The following is a 19491-nucleotide window of genomic DNA, read 5'->3' as shown; positions in this document are numbered from 1 at the left end:
ATGACCATAAAGGTTATAACAGTAAAGTAGCCTATAATAGAGTTAGTACAACACTATAGAGTCTGTGCTTTGTTTTAGCCACTCGTAGCCACGTGGAGGAAATTAGACACAGATCATAAATAAGGGTCCAGTTAGCCAAAATACTTGGGAGTCTATCTTTTTCTTTTTAAATGTATATTTAGCTTACTTAATCATTTACTTATAATAATAATAATAATAAACTTTATTTTATATAGCACCTTTAAAGCTGCTTCTCAAGGCACTTTACACAATAAGAAAATACAAAGAAAATAAAAAAAATACACAGATTAAAAACACAAAACGTACAAAAATCCCCAAACCCAGCAACACCCAGACTTGAATACTAAATAAAATGTAATACTTTTAATGGACTGTGTCCCACCGAAAACATCGAAAGTTTAGCTAAACACTTAGCTGCATTTATGGTTATATTTATGGTAAACACTATATTATTAAATAACTTGTAAGAAAATAGCACTCCGTTTAGTTCAAACTCTCCGTATGTATCTTGGAAGTATTACTGTTTGTTTATTAACCTAGAATGAGTCTTCCACATCGGACCAGTCACCGGGGCTGCGTTACAAATGCCTCCATGTTATACATAGACTGTACTACACAGGCGGGTAAAAGACATTATCTGACACACTTTGTAGTGCCCTTATAAAGGGGACAAGCCGCTGTTTGGAGCTCAGCCCGCTTCTGTCGAGTCCAGACGCTCCCTTCAGCGCCAGTGCATTGTGGGTATGGAATTCCCTAGGCCGAAGGAAGCCAGTGCGCAGGTCCGAAGGAAACTCCATGATTTTTTTTGGCACGAAATCCTGGAGAAAATAGGAACTTGAAGCAGGGATTAATGTGAACGGGGCATTTACTTGAAACGCAGTAAAAACCTTAACTCGTTTCCCCCCCTCCACGTGCTTAAGAAGCTTATAACGATATTGAGGCTTTGAATGAAACAATCGTCTTGTCCGCGACCGACTGAGATCAGCTCGAAATTTAAGATCATTTTCGGCGACAATGCAACGGGCGCAATAAAAAAAACCCAGCTAGCGTTATTGCCCTTTGTTTTTAGGCAGGACGGACGGATGGCGCAAAGCGAGAAGAGGTAGGAAAGTGCCTGAAAAAGAGTTTAGTGCCGTCCACAGTGCTCACAGCAGCAGCACTCGAAGCTAAAGGCTCCGCTATCTCTCGCCTCTGCTTTGCAACGCGGCTAACAAGCAGCAAACTTCGTAAACAGAGGAGGTATGTGTGTGGCTAAACCAGCCGAGCGAGCTAACACAGTCTGCCTAGCGTTCCGTGCACACCGCATTCACCACTTTAAGTCGAACAGTTTCGCCTTAATTGCATCATTTCCCATTTTTCTTTCTTTGTCAATGCCACACTTTTCCTATTATCCAACATATTTCTGTTCTTTTAGTCGAATCGTTTCTTCATAGCCTGCGAGGCTAGCTAGCTAGTTAGCTAAGTAGTAGTATTTAGGCGCTAGCTAGCTGTTAGCCGGCTGCTTAAAACGGACTGATCCTCTCGTTGTTGTTATTGTTGTTATTGTTATTATTATTATCATCATCATCATCATTATTATTATTCTAACCAGCGCACAAATCCTTATTTAAACTCCCAAAAAACACGACAAGGCTTTATTCATTCTGGAGACGTGTTAGGTTGAAATAATAAAGTCTTGTTTTTTCGCCGTTTGTCTTCACTCCTTAACTTGTTTACTTTCCTTCTGTCATGACACGCTGTAGGTTGGAGTCAGACATTTTCTTTTTTTTTGTTTGTTTGTATGTTTGTTTTTGGCCAGCTTAACTTTGATAAATTTCTATCTAACATTTCGAAAAGAGTTAGAATAATGTGGGTTGAGGAAATGGACTGATGGAGAAGTTGGAAACTTGTCTTTAGGTGCAGCAGCTTTGTGTGTGTTTTGATGGTCAGATTATTAAATGGACATTTAAACCTTTCCTTCGGGTTTATACTGATCTGAGCTTGATAAATTCATTGATTACACTGGTTGGTTTCTATCATTTGCACTGTAGTATTTGGAGAGCCTCTCCAGTCTGTACTCCAAACAGGAAATGCAGTGACCCTTTTCACGCCCTCATACAGCACTCTCGTCTGTATGATTTCTCACATATACCAGGGGTTCTCACACTTCTTGGAGCCAGGGACACCTGGGTTTTATTAACCTAATCCAACGATTTAAATATTAGGCCCATCATTTAAACGGTATTTTAATATTTTCTAGTACTAAGTGCCACATAGATTTTTTTATTCATGAATGTTTCAACAACAAGGGATGGGCGATATCTTACTGTTTGCAATATACCAGTAGAAATTCTCCCCACAGTAGTAACTGGTCTTCGTGCGATAATAACGATAAAGCCTAGTTGATGACGTATTTCTGTGTGTGACGACACGAGACCCATTCACAGCTCACGTGCAGAGCGAACAGGAGTATGGCGGAAGGTGGACGTGAAGCTGAGGAGGAGTTTATCGCTAAACGAGGCGCTACCTCTACAATCTGGAACTGGTTTAGTTACAGAAAATCACTAACTTTTAGATCAATGTTGGTGTTTCTGAGACTCCTAAGACTGCATGCAGCTTTCACTTGTAGCCAAAAACAGTGGTGAACGATGCGATATTTATATCGTCACTGATATCGTTATCGCAATAAATACCAGAAAATATGCTGATATAGTTTTAAGTCCATATCGCACATCCCTATCATCAACGACTGCATTAAGTCCTACTTGTTTGTGAATTCTTGAGCTTTGGATTAAACCCATTCATTTAAAGTGACCAGTCTAAGAAGTCGGTAATAAATGAAATATCTCTCATAATGGTGGATTGTGATTTCCTTGTGACAAAAATAAATAAATCGCATACCCTCTAGCAATGCTTCAACACTTTGAATAGCGCTGATCTAATCAGTGGCTTTTTAAGTGCTTTGTTTTGGGGGTTTTTTTTGTTTGTTTGTTTTTTTTTTGTCTAAAATGCACAAAACTCTCTAACAGTGGTCTGTGAAGTGCAATAAACCAGAGTACTGTTATTCAACTTGCACGTTTAATTTCAGATTGTCAGAGAAATCGTTCCAAAGCCGAGAGAGTCCACTGGGGATAAAGAGAAGCGAGGCCTGCCTGTTTCGGCTGGATTTGAGCTCGGTTGTGATGAGCGCTGGCAGCACTACTTAGGATGTCTTCACTGGGGTGGATTTTACGGATGGTGCTGACCCAGGCTAAATAAAGATGAAAAGGTACAGTAAAATGTACACGATATGGCCAAAAGTTTGCGGACACCTGACCGTCACACCCGTAGGTGCTTTTTGAGAATCCTATTCTAGATTTAGTCCCTTGTAGTTATAATAATCTCCACTCTTCTTCATGGAGTGTGGCTCTGGGGATTAGTGCTCATTCAGCAACAAGAGCATTAGTGAGGTGAGGTGAGGCACCGATGTCAGGTCGAAGAGGCCTGGGGCACAGTCGGTGTTCAAGTTCATCTTAAAGTTGTTCAGAGTGGTCGAGGTCAGGTCTCTGCACGGTCAGGATCTCGAGTTCTTCCAGTCCAACCTTGGCAAACCATGTCTTCATGGACCTCACTTTGTGCACGGGGCATTGCCATGCTGGAACAGGTTTGGGCCCATTAGTTCCAGTGAAGGGAAATCTTAATGCTACAGGAAACAAAGACCTTCTATACAATTGTGTGCTTCTAAATTTGTAGCAATAATTTGATGAAGGCCCACATATGGGTGCGATGGTCAGGTGTACACACACGTTTGGCCTTATAGTATAGATTTAAAAGGCACTGGAGTGAGACTTTACCATGTTCAGGCTCATCATATTGGCAGCTGTTATACGTTTACTGTTTTAGTAGTGTTTACTCATAGCTGTTCAGTAAACTGTACATGTGTAGTTTGTTCATCTCTTAATTAGATTTAATTTGTATTGGAAGGGGGTTTTGACACGTGTGTGTTTTGGATCTACAGGAGCTGGATGCGTGCGAGCCAAAAATGACTGGGGGCAGTGAGAAGGCAGCAGGAAAAAAAGATGGTGGTCCGACACTCACCGCTCAGGTCCCTGTTGGCTGGCAGAGAAAAGTGGAGGATGGGGCTGTGGCATACATTAGGTAACTTCATCTGTTTTAAATTTCATCCATGTTTTGGTTCATCATCTGAAGGTCAAGCGTTTAGTCATATCATGTGTAGTATACAGTGGTGCTTGGAAGTTTAGAATTTTCTATATATCTGCATAAATATGACCTAAAACATCAGATTTTCACACAAATTCTAAAAGTAGGCAAAGATAACCCAATTAAACAAATGAGATGAAAATTTTTACTTGGTCATTTATTTATTAAGGAAAATTATGCAATGTAACACATCTGTCTGTGGTATAAGTATGTGAACCTCTAGGATTAGCAGTTAACTTGAAGGTGAAATTAGCAAGACGTGTAATAGTCCGCGAGCTCAGAAAGGAACCCAGGGTAACCTCTAAGCAACTAAAGGCCTCTCTCACATTGGCTAATGTTAATGTCACCATCAGGAGAACACAGAACAATAATGCTGTGCATAGCAGGGTTGCAAGGAAAAGTCACTGCTCTCCAAAAAGAACATTGCTGCCCTTCTGCAGTTTGCTAAAGATCATGTGGACGAGACAGAAGGCTATTGGAAAAATGTTTTGTGGACGGATCAGACCAAAATAGAACTTTTTGGTTCAATGAGAAGTGCTATGTTTGGAGAAAGGAAAACACTGCATTCCAGCATAAGAACCTTATCCCATCTGTGAAACATGGTGGTGGTAGTATCATGGTTTTTGCCTGTTTTGCTACATCTGGGCCAGGACGACTTTCCATCATTGATGGAACAATAAATTTTGAATTATACCAGTGAATTCTAAAGGAAAATGTCAGGACATCTGTCTGTGATCTGAATCTCAAGTGATCGTGGATCATGCAGCAAGACGATGACCCTAAGCACTGAAGTCGTTCTGTCAAAGAATGGTTAAAGAAGAATAAAGTTAATATTTTGGAATGGCCAAGTCAAAATCCTGACCTTCATCCAATAGAAGGGTTGTGGAAGGACCTGAAGGAAACAGTTCATGTGAGGAAACCCACCAACATCCCAGAGTTGAAGTTGTTCTGTACTGAGGAACGGGCTAACATTCCTCCCAAGACGACGTGCAGGACTCAACAATTACTAGAAACATTTAGTTGCAGTTATTGCCGCACAAGGGGGTCACACCAGATACCGAAAGCAAAAGTTTGCATACTTTTGTCACTCACAGGAATGAAATGACCAAGTATAATATATTTGTCTCATTTGTTTAGTTGGGTTATCTTTATCTATTTTTAGTACTTTAGGAAAAAATCTGATCATGTTTTAGGTGATTTCATGTTCTAAAGGGTTCACAAACTTTCAAGCACCACTGTATGCACCCATTAAAATGACCTTTGAGTGATGACTATGTTCTCTGTTACTAAACACAGATGTGTTAATGGGTTGTAGCAATTACTATTGGAAATCTTTACAAATTTGTAAATTAGTTCTTAGTGTGTTTGCCTGATCAAGGAGAGGTACTCATGCATGTCCGATACCACAGTGTAACTGTGCTTGTGCAGTTGTATTATAAACAGCACATAACATACATAATCTATTTGGCTGATGTTAGCTATCTAGCGAAAGGATAAGCTCTGGTTTACAGGAGAAGGGTTGCCCCCGTGTAATTTTTACAGCATGCTGCATTCATCAGACCTTGGATTAAATGTATGGGCTTTCTCTGAGGTTCTATGCATATCTGTGGCTCTAAGACACAGCTAGATGTTAACTCTAGCTAGCAATTTAGAATTAGAATAATAACTCTTGGTCATTTAGTTTTTTAAGTGTTCCGTGTTCTCGGTGTATTTGTTCCCCTGCTTGCAAAAAAACAGTGACAGTCCTGAAACCACTTCCCTGTTAGAATATAATCTAGGATATTCTCAATATTGTTTGGTTTGTTTATGCTCTCACTACTGATTAGCTGCCAGCTCTTGTCAGTCACCATGTGGTTGGACTTTTTTTTTCTTTTGGTCTAAAGTTGGGGCGTGATGACATCGGACAAGCTGGTAGCATACAAATTTCCTGTCAATTCTGAGTGACACCTCAGATACAGCCCTGACTGAATTACTGTTGCAGAATAGTCAGGACAGTCAATAGTCAGTATTTTTCCATCTATTTATTCAATAATATTTTATTTTTAACAAAAATTCCACAAATTGTAGATTTAATGTCAGTATTAAAATGCCAGTATAATAGTTGACTTTGTTCCAGAAGAAATTGTGGGACAAGAACGAAGTTTGTGTGGGACAATGTGGAACATATTTCCGACACCCAAAGGCCTTCCATTTTGATGCCTATCTAAATGAATAAGAAACATGTGCACTTGGCCCATTTATATTTATTTATATTTGTCTCTTGTATCAAACAATGCAACAAAGAGAAACATTACTGCATAAAAAAAATTAAGTGCAGGGGGGAAAAAAAGGACTTCTATGGCTTGACCTCACATGTGTCCAGTTTGAGTGAAAGCTGACAGCCCTTTTGATGCAACTGTAGATCTTTGTGGAACATAAATGGGTGCTTCCCATTCATTGGGCGTCTTCAGACCGGTAGGCATTGTTCAACCATCCAGTCTATACGGTTCGGGTTTGGGTTATTTTAACAAATCGGGTAAAGCGGTTGAAAAACGCCTACTTTCGTTTGAAAACGCCCAATAATGGGGAAATGCCTTTTTTGTTCTGCAGAGATACCATATTCCTTTGATGGCAGTCTTCAATACTTTCTTCCCAGCCGTTGCATGAATGTCAGGTTTGGCCAAAACCCCCTGGGGATGTATGCTTCGTCAGCGATGTAACTGAAGTTTTCCGTCTATTTCAGTTTATAACATTCTGAAATATTATCGCAGAAGCATGAGGGGTGGGGGGACTAAAACCGTAGAGTAACACTTTCCCAGATTCGGTTAGGGAATGAGGAAGCTGGAAGCAGGCTTGAAACAACTCAAAAGGTGCTATATTCTTTATCTTTTGCTTTTCAGCGGTTTTCTTTTATAGACGTGTGCACACACTGCTCTGTGCTGGTTGGCTCTCTCTGTCTCTCGAGGCGCCCGTCTCTTTTGTTTTTTTTTTTTGTTTTTTTTTTCTTCTTCTTCTTTTCGTTCTCACCTCAGCTCACTGCAACATAGAACGTTCGTTAGTGTAATTAGGCACAGATGTGCGATCCTTACCACGCACCTTCGCCGACTCCGCCCTCCATTCACAAACTGGCGCTCCGGAATGGCATGTTCAAGTTTGTGTTAACTCTTTCTTTCCAATCAAAATGCGGGACGACATCTCAATTTGTGGGATGCAGGACAAAGGACTAAAATGCTGTGTGTTCCAACACAAAGCGGGACGTCTGGTCACCCTATTTTGAAGTCCAATGGAAGGCAAGGCAGCTGTGATTACACACAGATGGGTGTGACTATTCTCCAAAGCAAACTTCAGTCTCGCATTCAAACACATCCACTGAGCTGTTAAGCAGACACTGTGAGCACAGCTGCTTAAGCAGAACATTTATGCATTGACACCCCCACCCTCCCCCAATCACTTTCGCTCTGTCTCTTTCTCTCTCACAGCCCAAGTGGTAAAGTTCTGTGTTCTGTGGAAGAGGTGAGGGTGTATCTGTTGACAGATGGCACATGTAAGTGTGGACTGGAATGCCCACTTGTCCTTCATAAGGTGAGATGCCTGTTTAGTTGTTAAAATGAACCTTTTCCTACATTTTCCTACATTTTACAGCTAAAATAACGTAAAAGATTTCTATAAAGAAAATGGGAGGTGCTTATTAGAATAAATTATTTCCCCATTTTTGTAAGTGATTGGCCATCTACTATAATGATAATGATAATGATAATAATAATCATTTTTTAAAATAAAAAATTTACTTAATCTTGCTGTGCTTAGCGTATTCAGTAGTTGTGATATATTACTACTTTTTATCTCATGTTATTTGTGCAAGTATAAGGAAAGGTGTTTTATAAACCAGTCAAAGAATGAATTCTGCACCACTAACCTTCCAGTACATATCAGATTATTGCTAGTGCATGAGCACATTATATAAATTCAGCATCTTAATATTGGAAGGGAGGTACAAATGATTGTCTAAACCCACATATTTAATTTGATACATAATTCATTATTGAATCATTCTGTGAGTTGCTCGCACACTAGTTTTCCCTCAGTTTTTCTTTTTAAAACAATAGTTCCGATTTTACGTTTTAAATATGTAAAATTTCCGATACTGATTTTTCTTTTCAAGCAAATATGCATGCATACAAACAAAGGCATGATCCCTTAAGGAACTCTTTGTGCCTGCAGGTGTTCAACTTTGACCCTACTGCAGGGGTTCATTCTCAGAGTCATCAGTCAGGGAAAGTGGAAGAAGATATGACCAAACTGTGCAACCATCGCAGGAAAGTAGTCGCCATGGCTGCTCTGTGTCGGAGTATGCAGGTTTCCCAAATACCATTACCAGCTCATGGCTCAGGTACACTAATCTCATTGTAGCTCCACATATACATTTATTGTTTTTGTTATACATCTTTAACACATGAACAGAATATGTTGTAATGTCTGCTACCGATTTATTTTTGATTATATTCACCTTTAGTACTTAACAGTTGGGTTTGGTTCCTGTTTGGGCAAACCCATCTTGACATATAACGTCTCAAATTTGCCTAGTTTTATAGTGAAGAAGCTTCTTCTGATCTGTTGTTTGAAGATGTAGTATGTAATTTGCTTCTCATGAATCAGTTTTTTCCATGCAGTAAAGTGTGTATTTGCTTCTAGGGAGCGGTGTGTGCTCAGCGGACGGCAAGAATAAGAGAGGGTCCATAGTGGCTCGAGGAGATGTAGCCCAGCGCACTTACCCGACCCAGCTGATACTGAACCAGGCCAGACCCAGCAGCAGTGGCAGCTTTCCTGTGCCCTCACCTCTTTCTCTTATTCAGAATGGATCTGTATCCCACACCACCTCCATACTGACTTCTGATCCGAGCTCACCTTTAAAGAAGACCTCTCCCCAGTCCCCAGGGCCCAGTGTAGCTGTTTATGGGAAGCAGCAGTGGAGCCCTCGCCCTGCCCTTACACAAACCATTCTCCAAAGAGCACCTCATAAGCCAACCTCTCCCAGCACTACAAAACTAGACGCAGCCCAGACGTATCAGACAGACTGTTCCCTTCCCTTGTTTACTTCACCCCCCTCTTCATCTTCACCTGTAATTGCCAGGGCAGGACAGCCTTATCTACAGGGAATAGTTATGAAATCTTCCCCTCCTCTCTGTTCATCCCCTTCTCGTGCTCAGGACACTTTCTCCCCTCACCAGCGATCCCGTCACTCATCGACCTCCTCTCTCTCTGAGGGAACTCCAGGATCCATGCTTGCTCAGGGGGTTAAACCTTCACCTTCCCCTTCTCCTCTGCCTCCCGCCCAACCTTGCTCTTCACCCAAACTCTCCGTACCCCCGGTCAGCCCACGCAGTCGTCTGGAGGGCATTTTGCAGCACTACAAAGACTGCAGCACCACCAATCCTGACTCTACCCAGCAGCACCACACATCGAGCAGCAAAACCAAACTTCACACGCTGCAGAACCCACAGCCAGCCCAGAATAATTCCAGTGATAAGAGGAATGGACCAGTACTAGGTTCTGCCCCAGGACTGATTGGTCTTCCTTTGGGTCAGATCTTGTGTCAGCAGAAGAGCCAGCAGCACATCAGCAGCTCTTTCCCAGCCAGTAGCCTCCTTTCTGCAGCTGCCAAAGCCCAGTTGGCCAGCCAGAAAAACCAGAGCCAGTCCAGGGCTGCAGAAACAGGTGCCCTTCCTCTTCCAGCCCTAGACAAGGAGCAGCAGTCCAAGGTATTAATTAGCACTTTAAACAGTAGCCTCAGCACCCCTACAGCCCCGACCCAATCTTTGACAGCTTTCTTGCTTCCTCCCTCGCCCTCTCTCCCTGTGTCAAACCCTGCTCAATCTGAAAAAACATTACGCCGCAAACGCCAGCGTCGCTCACCCACTGTTCTTAGCATGCTGAAAGAATCGCAGATAAACCGAACTGTGGCATCATCCCCTATCGTCCCTTCCCCTTCTTTATCGTCCTCTAGCTCTCCTCCTGTCACTAACTCAGAAAACCACCTCCAGCCTGCACGCTTGCCTGGCGTGCCTCCTTCCACCACTCCTGTGCCTAATAGTGTACTAAGGCAGACGGAATTGGAAGAGGGCAAGAGGATGGCTCTTTCAAATTCCCTTCCTCTCTCCTCACCCCCTGCTTCCTCCCAGCCCCTCTCTGCCCTGCTTCAGCTCCTCAGTATGCAGAATGCCCAGAACAACACTACAACAACGGTACCACCCAGCAGGCACACACCTTTGGTTACCTCTCATACGCCTCAGTATGACGGCCAGCTTGTACCACAAACACACATCCACATGAAACAGTCTCAGCCCCAAACCTTGGTCCCTGCTTTGGATTCTCTTACCCAGCTGGCAACTACTCAGCCCCTTTCTCTGACGTGTGAAGACACAGAAGCAGTTGCAGTAAACCTCAAAACAACAGCAAATAGTCCAGTTCTGAACTTGAGCCTGCCTCACACAAGCACCAGTGCAGGAACTGAGCCTTCCATTAGCTATCATACCCTTGATGTGATGAGCCAGCTGTCATCAGCCACCTGCCTGTCTGCTTCCACCATATCAGAGAAAACCTGTGCATCCAAACTAGGGGATATGGGACCTGATCATAACATTTACCAAACAAACCAGCCAGACCAAAACCAGGCTACAGATAGTGAGGGTAAGATTTTAGTTTTCAGAAGCATATATACAGTTGCAATCAAAAGTCAAACCCCATTGAAAATCAGATTTATTGTCAAAATGTACAGACTTTCAGCTGTTTGCAATGAACAAATCAAACAAAATCAATTGAGAAAGTTTTTTTCAAGTGTTTTTCCCAAATTCAACTGAAAATGCAACTTATAATGACTTCTCCAGTTTCAAAATTATTCAACCCCTTCATGGCAAGCATCTTTAGTACTTAGGAGAGCACACTTTTGCTGTTATGACCTGCTGCAAACGAGATGCATAACCAGACACCAGTTTCGTGAGAATATCTTATCCCATTCCTCATGATCAATGGCCTCCAGCTCAGTAATATACTTGGGTTTGCGTGCTGCAACCGCCGCCTTCAAATCCCACCAGAGATTTTCGATGGTGTTCAAGTCAGGTGACTGTGATGGCCCTGTAGAATCTTCCAGTTCTTCTGCAACCAAGCCTTGGTCGAATTTGAGGTATGCTTGAGATCATTCTGTTGGAAGGTCCAATCACGCCCAAGCTTCAGCTTCCTCACAGACAGCATGAAGTTTTCTCCTAGGATTTCCCGATACGTCAATGAATCCATCTTGCCTTCCACACGCTGCAGGTTTCCAGTGCCAGAGGATGCAAAGCAGCCCCAGAGCATCACCGAGCCACCACCATGCTTGACTGTGGACAGAGTGTTCTTTCTTCATTCTTCTTTCTCCAGACATACCTCTAATCCATCGTGTCGAAAAGTACAGAATCCCAAAACTTCTCAGGCTTATTTATATGATTTTGAGCCGGCTATTCTCGTGCTTTTGGGTCAGTAGTGGTGTACGTCTTGGGGTTCTGGCATGGGAACCTTCTGGGTTTAGTACACTTGTGCCTTACTGTGCTCACTGAAACCTCAGTGCCTTTTGCCACCAAGTCTTTTGCAGTCACTCGAGGGTTTTTCACAACCTGCCTTCTCAGAAATCTGGTTGCAGCTGTTGGTAGCTTCGTTTTTCTGCCCTGTCCAGGTATTTCATAAATTTTCTGCCCCTAGCCAGTTCAGGTATTTCATATGTTCCAGCTCAAGCACACCTGGTGCAACTAATGAAGCCCTTGATTAGTTCCATCAGGTGTGCTCGAGACAACACCTGCTTTGTAAATTAGTGCAGTTGTGAGGGATTCTATTCAGGGGTTTGAATAATTTTGAGACTGGAGAAGTCATAAGTTGCATTTTCAGTTGAATTTGGGGAAACCGCTTGAAACATTCATTGTGTTGAACTATTTTAATTGACTTTGTTTGATTTGTTCATAGCAAACAGCTGAACGTCTATACATTTTGACAATAAACCTGATTTGTAATGGGGTTGAATAATTTTGATTGCGACTGTATAATATATATATTGAATAATTTGTTTAGGTTGTGAAACCTACTAGCCTCAAAAATAAACAGCTAGAATGAAATGGCTATTTCCTCTTAAGCTAAACAAGTGTGACTTATCTCTCTTCAGGTCCTGTAATGTCAGAAGAGCAGCACAATTTGGAGACTAAGCTACTTTCTGGCTGTGATCCTGACACTAACCTCTCCCTGGCACATGCACCCGGCACCTCTTCGGCCGATCTCCAGAACTCTGCAGCTGACCACGCGAGCACCTTGCAGCTGGCCGAGTCTTTCCCTTTCATGACGCAGGAACAGCTCCTCCAGCTTCTCTCCTCGAATGCAGCCCTGCCCTCCCTTCTTCCCCCTTTCTTAGGTTCTCTGCCTCTTGGGCTCTGGACAGGCACTCAGGCTCCCCCAACCGGAGGCACCCAAACTCCGCAACCAGCAAACAACCTCCTCAACCAGGCTTCTCCACTCAACGTTCTGCCTTCTGCTCTGGGACCTCAGGGGGACCTCCCTCTTAACCTAGTTAGTCTATTAAATCCTCCTGCTCCAGGGATGGGTCCGGGTGTGGCTCCAGGGCTTGAGGCTGGTGAAAAGAACCCTGGACTACAGGCACTGCTCATGGCATCTTTGCTTCTTGGGCAGAACCCAGCTGCCATGCTCCCACTGCCAGGACTCAATTTAGACCTCCCTCCCCTGCAGCAACAGGTATTTGGGGAAGGCATGTCTTTAGAGAAGACCCCAGCTCTGCTGGACTCTGTCTTGATGGGGCCAGGACTCTTAGATGCCCTCCAGGCTCTAGCATCACCTGCAGATGGCCAGTCGCTTTTGCTCTCTGCCCAGCTCACTCCTCCTCCCCCTCCTGCCTTCCTGTCCCTGAACCCTGCACTGTTGGCTGCAGCTCTTGCACAGGCTGAAACCCTTCCCAACCACACACCATCCCCCCCATCTCATACTCAGGTACACTTGCTCACACGTGCTGACCACATGCGTTTTGTCTATTTAAAAAGGTAAAAAAAAAAAAATAATAAAAAAAGAGAGATATTTAATTAACACATATTTGATTAACTACTAGAGGGGTCAAAAGCATCTTCATTGTTGTGTAATCGAGGTAGTGGAAGTGTTTGGATATGATAGATGTAATATACTCATAGACAATAGTGAACAGAAATATTAACCACCAAAGCAAAAGCTTTACTGAATGCCAGCTCAGTATTTCTGATCATCAACACAGAAATTAATACTCCACATGAGATGTTTTTCTTTTTATTAAAACATAAAAATAAATTGCCTATATTGTGCAATCAGTAGCATAACCCACATTAATATTAGCAAGTATGCAAGCTGAGAGATATGCTGATATTCCACAAACAAATGTACAAGTTTTGAGCTGGTGTATGTAAGACAGTTCAGGTTAAGATATTGTGTGTGTGTGTGTGTGTGTGTTTTTGCATATTGCAGGGGACTCTTTCCAGTCCTGCACTGGTTTCTACCTCTGTGTCATGTACCCCACTGGTACCAGTCACTGGACAGGAAACATGTGACTCGCTGACTGAGCAGGAGAAGACCAACAGCCAGACACCTCAATTTCTTCCCACGATTCTGCCTCAAGGGGTCCTGAGTAAGTAAAGTAAAACTGCTCCACATTATGCATTCCCCTTTTTGATTGCGTCGAATATTTGTATCGATGCAATGCATGCTGTGTGTTTGTGCCATGTCTTGGATTATAGTTATGACATGATTGTTGTACATCTAGATTGCAGGACAGATTCCCTTGCATACCGATATGTACATAGGCTGCTACTAGCAACAGTAGTCTAATCCCATACCATTTCTTCTAATGTCTTTTAAAATGGCTGGAAGCAGCCTGTGAACAGTTTCTGGAACACCTGGTGAGCTGCTGCCACGGAATTAGTTTTGATGTCGATTGGGATGAGAGCTGGGTTCGGTAGTAGACCGTAAGCACGTAACGAGTGCACCTTAGCATTGGCATCCTTGCAGAAGTACCCAACTCCGTGAATTGGCAGGGTTGTTTATCGTTTAAAATACTTCTATCCACATTGGTACCTGTAGTCCTTCCTGCTGATATAATTCGATTAGAGCTTTTGGGGAATGAATTTTCATTTGCCCTTTCTTGACCTCAGCCAGCTTTAATTGAGGTCAGAAAAAAGTCAAGACACTATTGCTTGGAAATCTTGCCTTCTGTCAGTGCGACAAGGAGTGATTTTTCACTATATCCTGTAGTCGGTGAATATAGCCTACCTTTTTGAAACTGTCTGTTGAACTCATAAGGAAATGCTTATGAACAGCTTTCCATGCTTTTCCACAAGCAGGCTACACGTTGAAGCCTGTGATTAGGGCATTAAGTCTGTTGAGGCCTTGGGAATAGAATAGGAAGAGCCCAGTAAACTGAGCAAAATTTACTTTGTAATATAAGTGTCTGCTTGGGTGTTTTTGTGAATCTAATTACACTAACTTGTTTCTTATTCTTTGTAAAGGTGACCTGGCAGCTTTGGGGAACATTAATAGTCTACATGGTTTACTAGCAGCAGGGCCTTTGTTGCTCTCGCAGGCTCCGTCGCTGGGAATGTCACTGCCACAGAACCAGGCTGCCCTTAACCCACTAACGTGCCTGCAGGTAACATTACGAACTCTGTGATTCTGTTCCCCTCTCCACACACTGCCACCCAACCTTCTGAACTTTTACTTATATTTTGTAGTGTTGCATCCTGGAATTGAAATGGACATAATTAGGTTTTCCCATTTGATTTATACAATAAAATAACATAACAGTTGAAGGTGCATGTCAGTCTATTATGGGCTGTTTTGTGTAGATTCATGACGTACAGTCTCATTTCAGTTTCAGGTTGTAGCGCTACAAAATGGTCGAAAGTTTTATCAGAGTGTAAACTAACACGAGGCACTGTGGATAAATTGTGCTGGAATCTGTTTTTTGTTTTTTTTCACAACCTAAATTACACAGAAGTTACAATCATGTGCTTCCTCCTTTTTTTTTTTTTTCTTTTAAAGCTGTCTATGGGTCCAACACTAATGGAGGAGAAACCACTTGCAGTACATGAGACCACACCTGCACAAGAAGACCTCCCCCCTTCCCAACTGTGCCAGGATTCCCTGCTTAATCCTGGCCACCTACAACCACCTACACAGCAGAGGGAAGAGCCAGCCGGGGCTGAACCAGGGCTCATTGACCCATACGGCTCCTTTATGGACACTATCTACACTTCCTTCCTGCAGGTGAGTGGGCGTGGCTCAGAGGGAGGGAGCGACTCCACCCCACTCTCGTACCCAGAGCTCGCACCCTCTCTTAGTCCTCGGCGAGCATGCTCAGTACACAATCCTGACCTGTCCCGCCTCAGCATGGAAGCAGCCCAGTCTCCGGCCCGCGGCACACCCAAACTCAGCGAAGACCCGCCCACCACGCCACCCTGTAAACCTGCAGAGTCTCACCCACCAGATGCCCCCGTTCATCTCACATTTATGGAAGAGGCAAAGACTGACTGCTCAGCCAAGCTGTGTGTCTATAGCAACGGTATAGGTGCAGGAGTGAGAAGAGATGACGACGGTGAAGAAGAGCGAAGGCAACCACCAGGATACTTGAGCCCCAGAGAGAGAGTGAACATTGACCCAGTGGATGATACCATGGGTAATGTGGACGCGGAGCAAGGGAGGGTGAGTAGCTCTGTAAAATTAAACTACTTTGTTGAATTGGTTGTCTCACACAGCTCTCCAAGCATTAAAGGTTCAGTTATTCGTAAGTGTTTATAGACCTACAATAATCATACTATACTTTAAAAATAGCTTGAAAAGACTGTTTCAGTATTCTGTTTTCTGGCTAGAAGTGAACTCTGCTTCCAGCTGGATCAGAGCCATTTAGTTCTGCCCATTTTCCCTGAAAAGCAACAGGCCTCATTTATTAATCTTTTAGATTGAGACTTTAGAGGTTTAGATTTAGACTTAAAGATTAGAATTTTTTTTATTTGTACTCATGTGTGCGTACGTTGATGAATGCTGATCACCCCTAAAGTGCCGAACACGTTCACTGCACAGCTGGTTTGTATTTACTGACGCTCACGAAACTCCATCAAAGCAAAGGTAGATGAGAGAACAAACTGCAGACAAAATGGTGAAAGAAAAGGAATTTCTCAAAGACAAAGTTGATGTGTGTATATATACACCAATAAAAATGTTACACTGCCTGGTCAAAGTCGAGTCAAGTCGCACGCCCTAAAACTTAACCTTTAGCTTTGATTACAGCCCGCATTCATCGTGGCATGGTTTCGACAACCTTGTGCACCATGACAACATTTATTTTCATCCAGAGTTGCATTCATTTTTTGCTGAGATCTTGTATTGAGGATGGGAGAGTCGAACCACTCCGTAAACTCTTCTCCAGCACGTCCCAAAGACTTTCAATGGGGTTAAGGTCACAGGACTCTGTGGTGGCGAATTCATGTGTGAGATTGATTTCTCATGTTCCCTGAACCGCTCTTTCACAACTTGAGCCTGATGAATTGTCCTCCTGGAATATGCCTGTGCTGTCAGGGAAGGAAAAAAATCCATTGATAGGATAACCTGGCCAGTCAGTAGAACCGCAGTCTGGACATTCAGGTACTCAGCTGACTTCATTTTATTGCTGCATAATGTTCTGAGCCTAGACCTGACCAACTGAAGCCATCGCTTCATACGCTTCCTTTCTTACCCTGATTCAACCATGTCTTTGGAATAGGGTAAATCTGGACTCCTCAGACCACATGACCTTTTCTCCGTGGCTCCATAGTCCAATCTTTATGCTCTCTAGCTAATTGAAGTCATTTTTATTTGATTAGCCTCACACTGATTAAGCCACACAGCTGTTTAGTCCCAATCCTGTAAGTTCTCATCGCATTGCGCATACGGAAATGCTCTTACTTTCACTATTAAACATACCCATGAGATCTACTGTCGATTTTTTTACGATGTGACTTTACCAAGTGTTTTAAAGGTCTCCGATCCCCATCATTCAAGTTCATTTCTTCCTCAGAGATGACACTTCACCGCTCTCCTTCCAGGTTTTAATAATGTGTTGGACAGTTCTTAACCTAATTCCAGGGATTTCAACAATCTCCTTGATTGTTTTCTTTGCTTGATGCGGGCCAATAATTTTCCCCTTCTGGAACACAGTAACATCTTTTCCATGACCACAGGATACGTCTTCCGACATGGTAGTTTAAGAAATGAGAAGCTACACACTGCTTCAGTTAGGGTTAAAAGAATTGTTGCCAGCTGAAACATTCATCACTGCAATAACGGTCCAATCATAAGCTCTCAAGTATTTGCTTTGTTTTTGAAATAAATTTTTGGCCAGGCAGTGTATAGCAGTGTAACATCACCTGGAGACAAATTACAGAAAAGGTGAGCTGTGAATTATTTGAGTTGAAAAGACACATAAATGGACAAAAAGAGAATGCTCGCACTGTACCCAGGTGATCATGGACACCAAAGTACCTCACACAGGGAAAGTGGGAAAATGTTCAGTTGGTCGGAAGTCTCACACCACTGCACTCTTTGGCCTATCGTGCACCGGTGCAGCCGACCCCGATGCCTCGAAAACGCAGGAGGGAATGTGTTGTGAAGAAGCCAGATGATGAAACGGCGCACTAAGGAGTATATGGCATAGTTGAGATACCAGATCTCTCACTTATCTCTCTTCGAAACTTGCGAGTAGCAAGAAATCCATAGTTTATAAAAACTTTCTTTAAACCAAATGTATTGTAAAGTGCTTATTGCAGTATTTACAGTTTTAGAGTGATTACTTAGTTTTTGATCTTTTCATCCTGTTCCAGGCTTTAGAAATGCGTACAGGAGCCAGGAGGGGGAGAAAAAGAAAGCAAACGTGAGTATTTGAGTTCCTGAGAGAACGCAACCGAATTGATCTTTTAATTAAGTTAAAGCCAATGCCTTGCCATCTCTTTACACTAGGCTGCAGAGAGGGCCAGAGTTTCCTGGAGATATTGAGCGCATCATAGAGGAGCCAGCAGCTACAGTGAGCCCAACACACAAACATCCCAGAAACACGTTCTAGCCTGTTAAATGCTCTTGTGCAAATTTTTATCACAGTCAGAGGACATTCCGCCTGACTACAACGGGTGTATATTGTAATTCTTTTCTAATCCCGTACGTCTTGTGTGATGCAGATAGCACTGCAGAGGCCTGCGAGAGGGAAAAGGCGGCGTGTGGTCAGATAGACGTTCTAACAGAAGCCCTTATCCTACTGTACTTTACACACCAACACCAGCACTGTCAGTATGGCAAACCCACAGCGCGCAATTGAGCTGCGCTGTGCTGTCCTGCAGATCGCACTCCATCTTTTTTCGAAAGCCTAGTTACCTCACTCGCATTCTCCCCCTTTCATCTTTCTTTCCCTCTCTTGTGGATCGTGTTCTGTTACATATTTGTAGCCACAGTGATGAGAACAATAACAAGTGATAGAATTGGCTAGCCAACACTACTGCATAGGATCTTTCCCCTCCTGTTTTATTTTCTATATTTAATATGGGCCTGTAACGCCCTCTATCTACCAACCACTGTTACTGCATTCCCTCTAATTCCCTTCCTACATGTATCATGCTGGAGTAATTCTGTGATAATATTCCATCAAAACCTTGACTGAAATCAGATAGTTCCAGGCTTAACTTTGTCATTGCTTATGTAATGATTTACATAACCTCATGGGTAGAATCTCCTTTCTTACACAGTGTTGTGTGTATGTGGAAAGTATGTACTGTATGTGTGTGTAAGTTGTGGGGGCCGGAGTCCAATACTGTGAGCTGTGGCAGATTCTGCATGTATAGTCAGAGCTGTAACTCGCCCATGCCGTTGCCTCTGACACCAACTGCCACTTCATCAACGTAGGCACAAAATATTAAATTAATGGTTTAAAGTAATAACAAGGAAGATTATGCAATTTTACTAATGAATTTATGTAAATATGTACAGTTTTAGTATTTTATTTTGTACACTTTTTTAGGAAAAAAATGATCAATTTGTAAAGTATTTCCTCCTCAGAAAAAAACAAAAACAAACCCTTTCCTTTCCTATATTTACGTTGGTTTTGTAAAGAGAATACTTTGTGAGCAGTAGCATTTCTTTGTTTTTATGGGAGTCGACTTTTATTTAACAAATTAAAATGTTTACCTGTATCTTTGTCAGTAGTGTGTCTTTTTCTTGGTCAGCCCTATGGTCACGTAGTGGTGT

The 19491-nt window shown here is 42.7% G+C and overlaps 1 protein-coding gene across 1 annotated transcript; it reads left to right on the top strand.

The window, feature by feature from the left end:
- Positions 1 to 752: 752 nt before the first annotated feature.
- mbd6 (methyl-CpG binding domain protein 6) lies at positions 753 to 19436 on the top strand. Its single transcript, XM_017479976.3, has 13 exons — positions 753 to 1260; positions 3089 to 3268; positions 3998 to 4137; positions 7659 to 7761; positions 8401 to 8569; positions 8872 to 10866; positions 12365 to 13197; positions 13699 to 13858; positions 14736 to 14875; positions 15268 to 15927; positions 18081 to 18130; positions 18217 to 18280; positions 18432 to 19436. The coding sequence occupies exons 3-13, from the start codon at positions 4022 to 4024 to the stop codon at positions 18480 to 18482; spliced, it is 4341 nt and encodes a 1446-aa protein (XP_017335465.2). The 5' UTR covers positions 753 to 1260; positions 3089 to 3268; positions 3998 to 4021; the 3' UTR covers positions 18483 to 19436.
- Positions 19437 to 19491: the final 55 nt, after the last annotated feature.

The sequence above is a fragment of the Ictalurus punctatus genome, chromosome 11, assembly GCF_001660625.3.
Source record: "Ictalurus punctatus breed USDA103 chromosome 11, Coco_2.0, whole genome shotgun sequence".
NCBI lineage: Eukaryota > Metazoa > Chordata > Actinopteri > Siluriformes > Ictaluridae > Ictalurus > Ictalurus punctatus.
The sequence above is the reverse complement of the archived record's forward strand: the minus strand, read 5'-3'. Positions and strand labels throughout refer to the sequence as shown.

Bases quoted from the DNA above. Each gene is read 5' to 3' on its own strand.
- mbd6 (XM_017479976.3), top strand. From the start codon at position 4,022: ATGACTGGGGGCAGTGAGAAGGCAGCAGGAAAAAAAGATGGTGGTCCG. The intron at 10,867-12,364 runs GTAAGATTTTAG...ATCTCTCTTCAG, and splicing joins CCAGGCTACAGATAGTGAGG to GTCCTGTAATGTCAGAAGAG. The intron at 18,131-18,216 runs GTGAGTATTTGA...TCTTTACACTAG, and splicing joins GGGAGAAAAAGAAAGCAAAC to GCTGCAGAGAGGGCCAGAGT.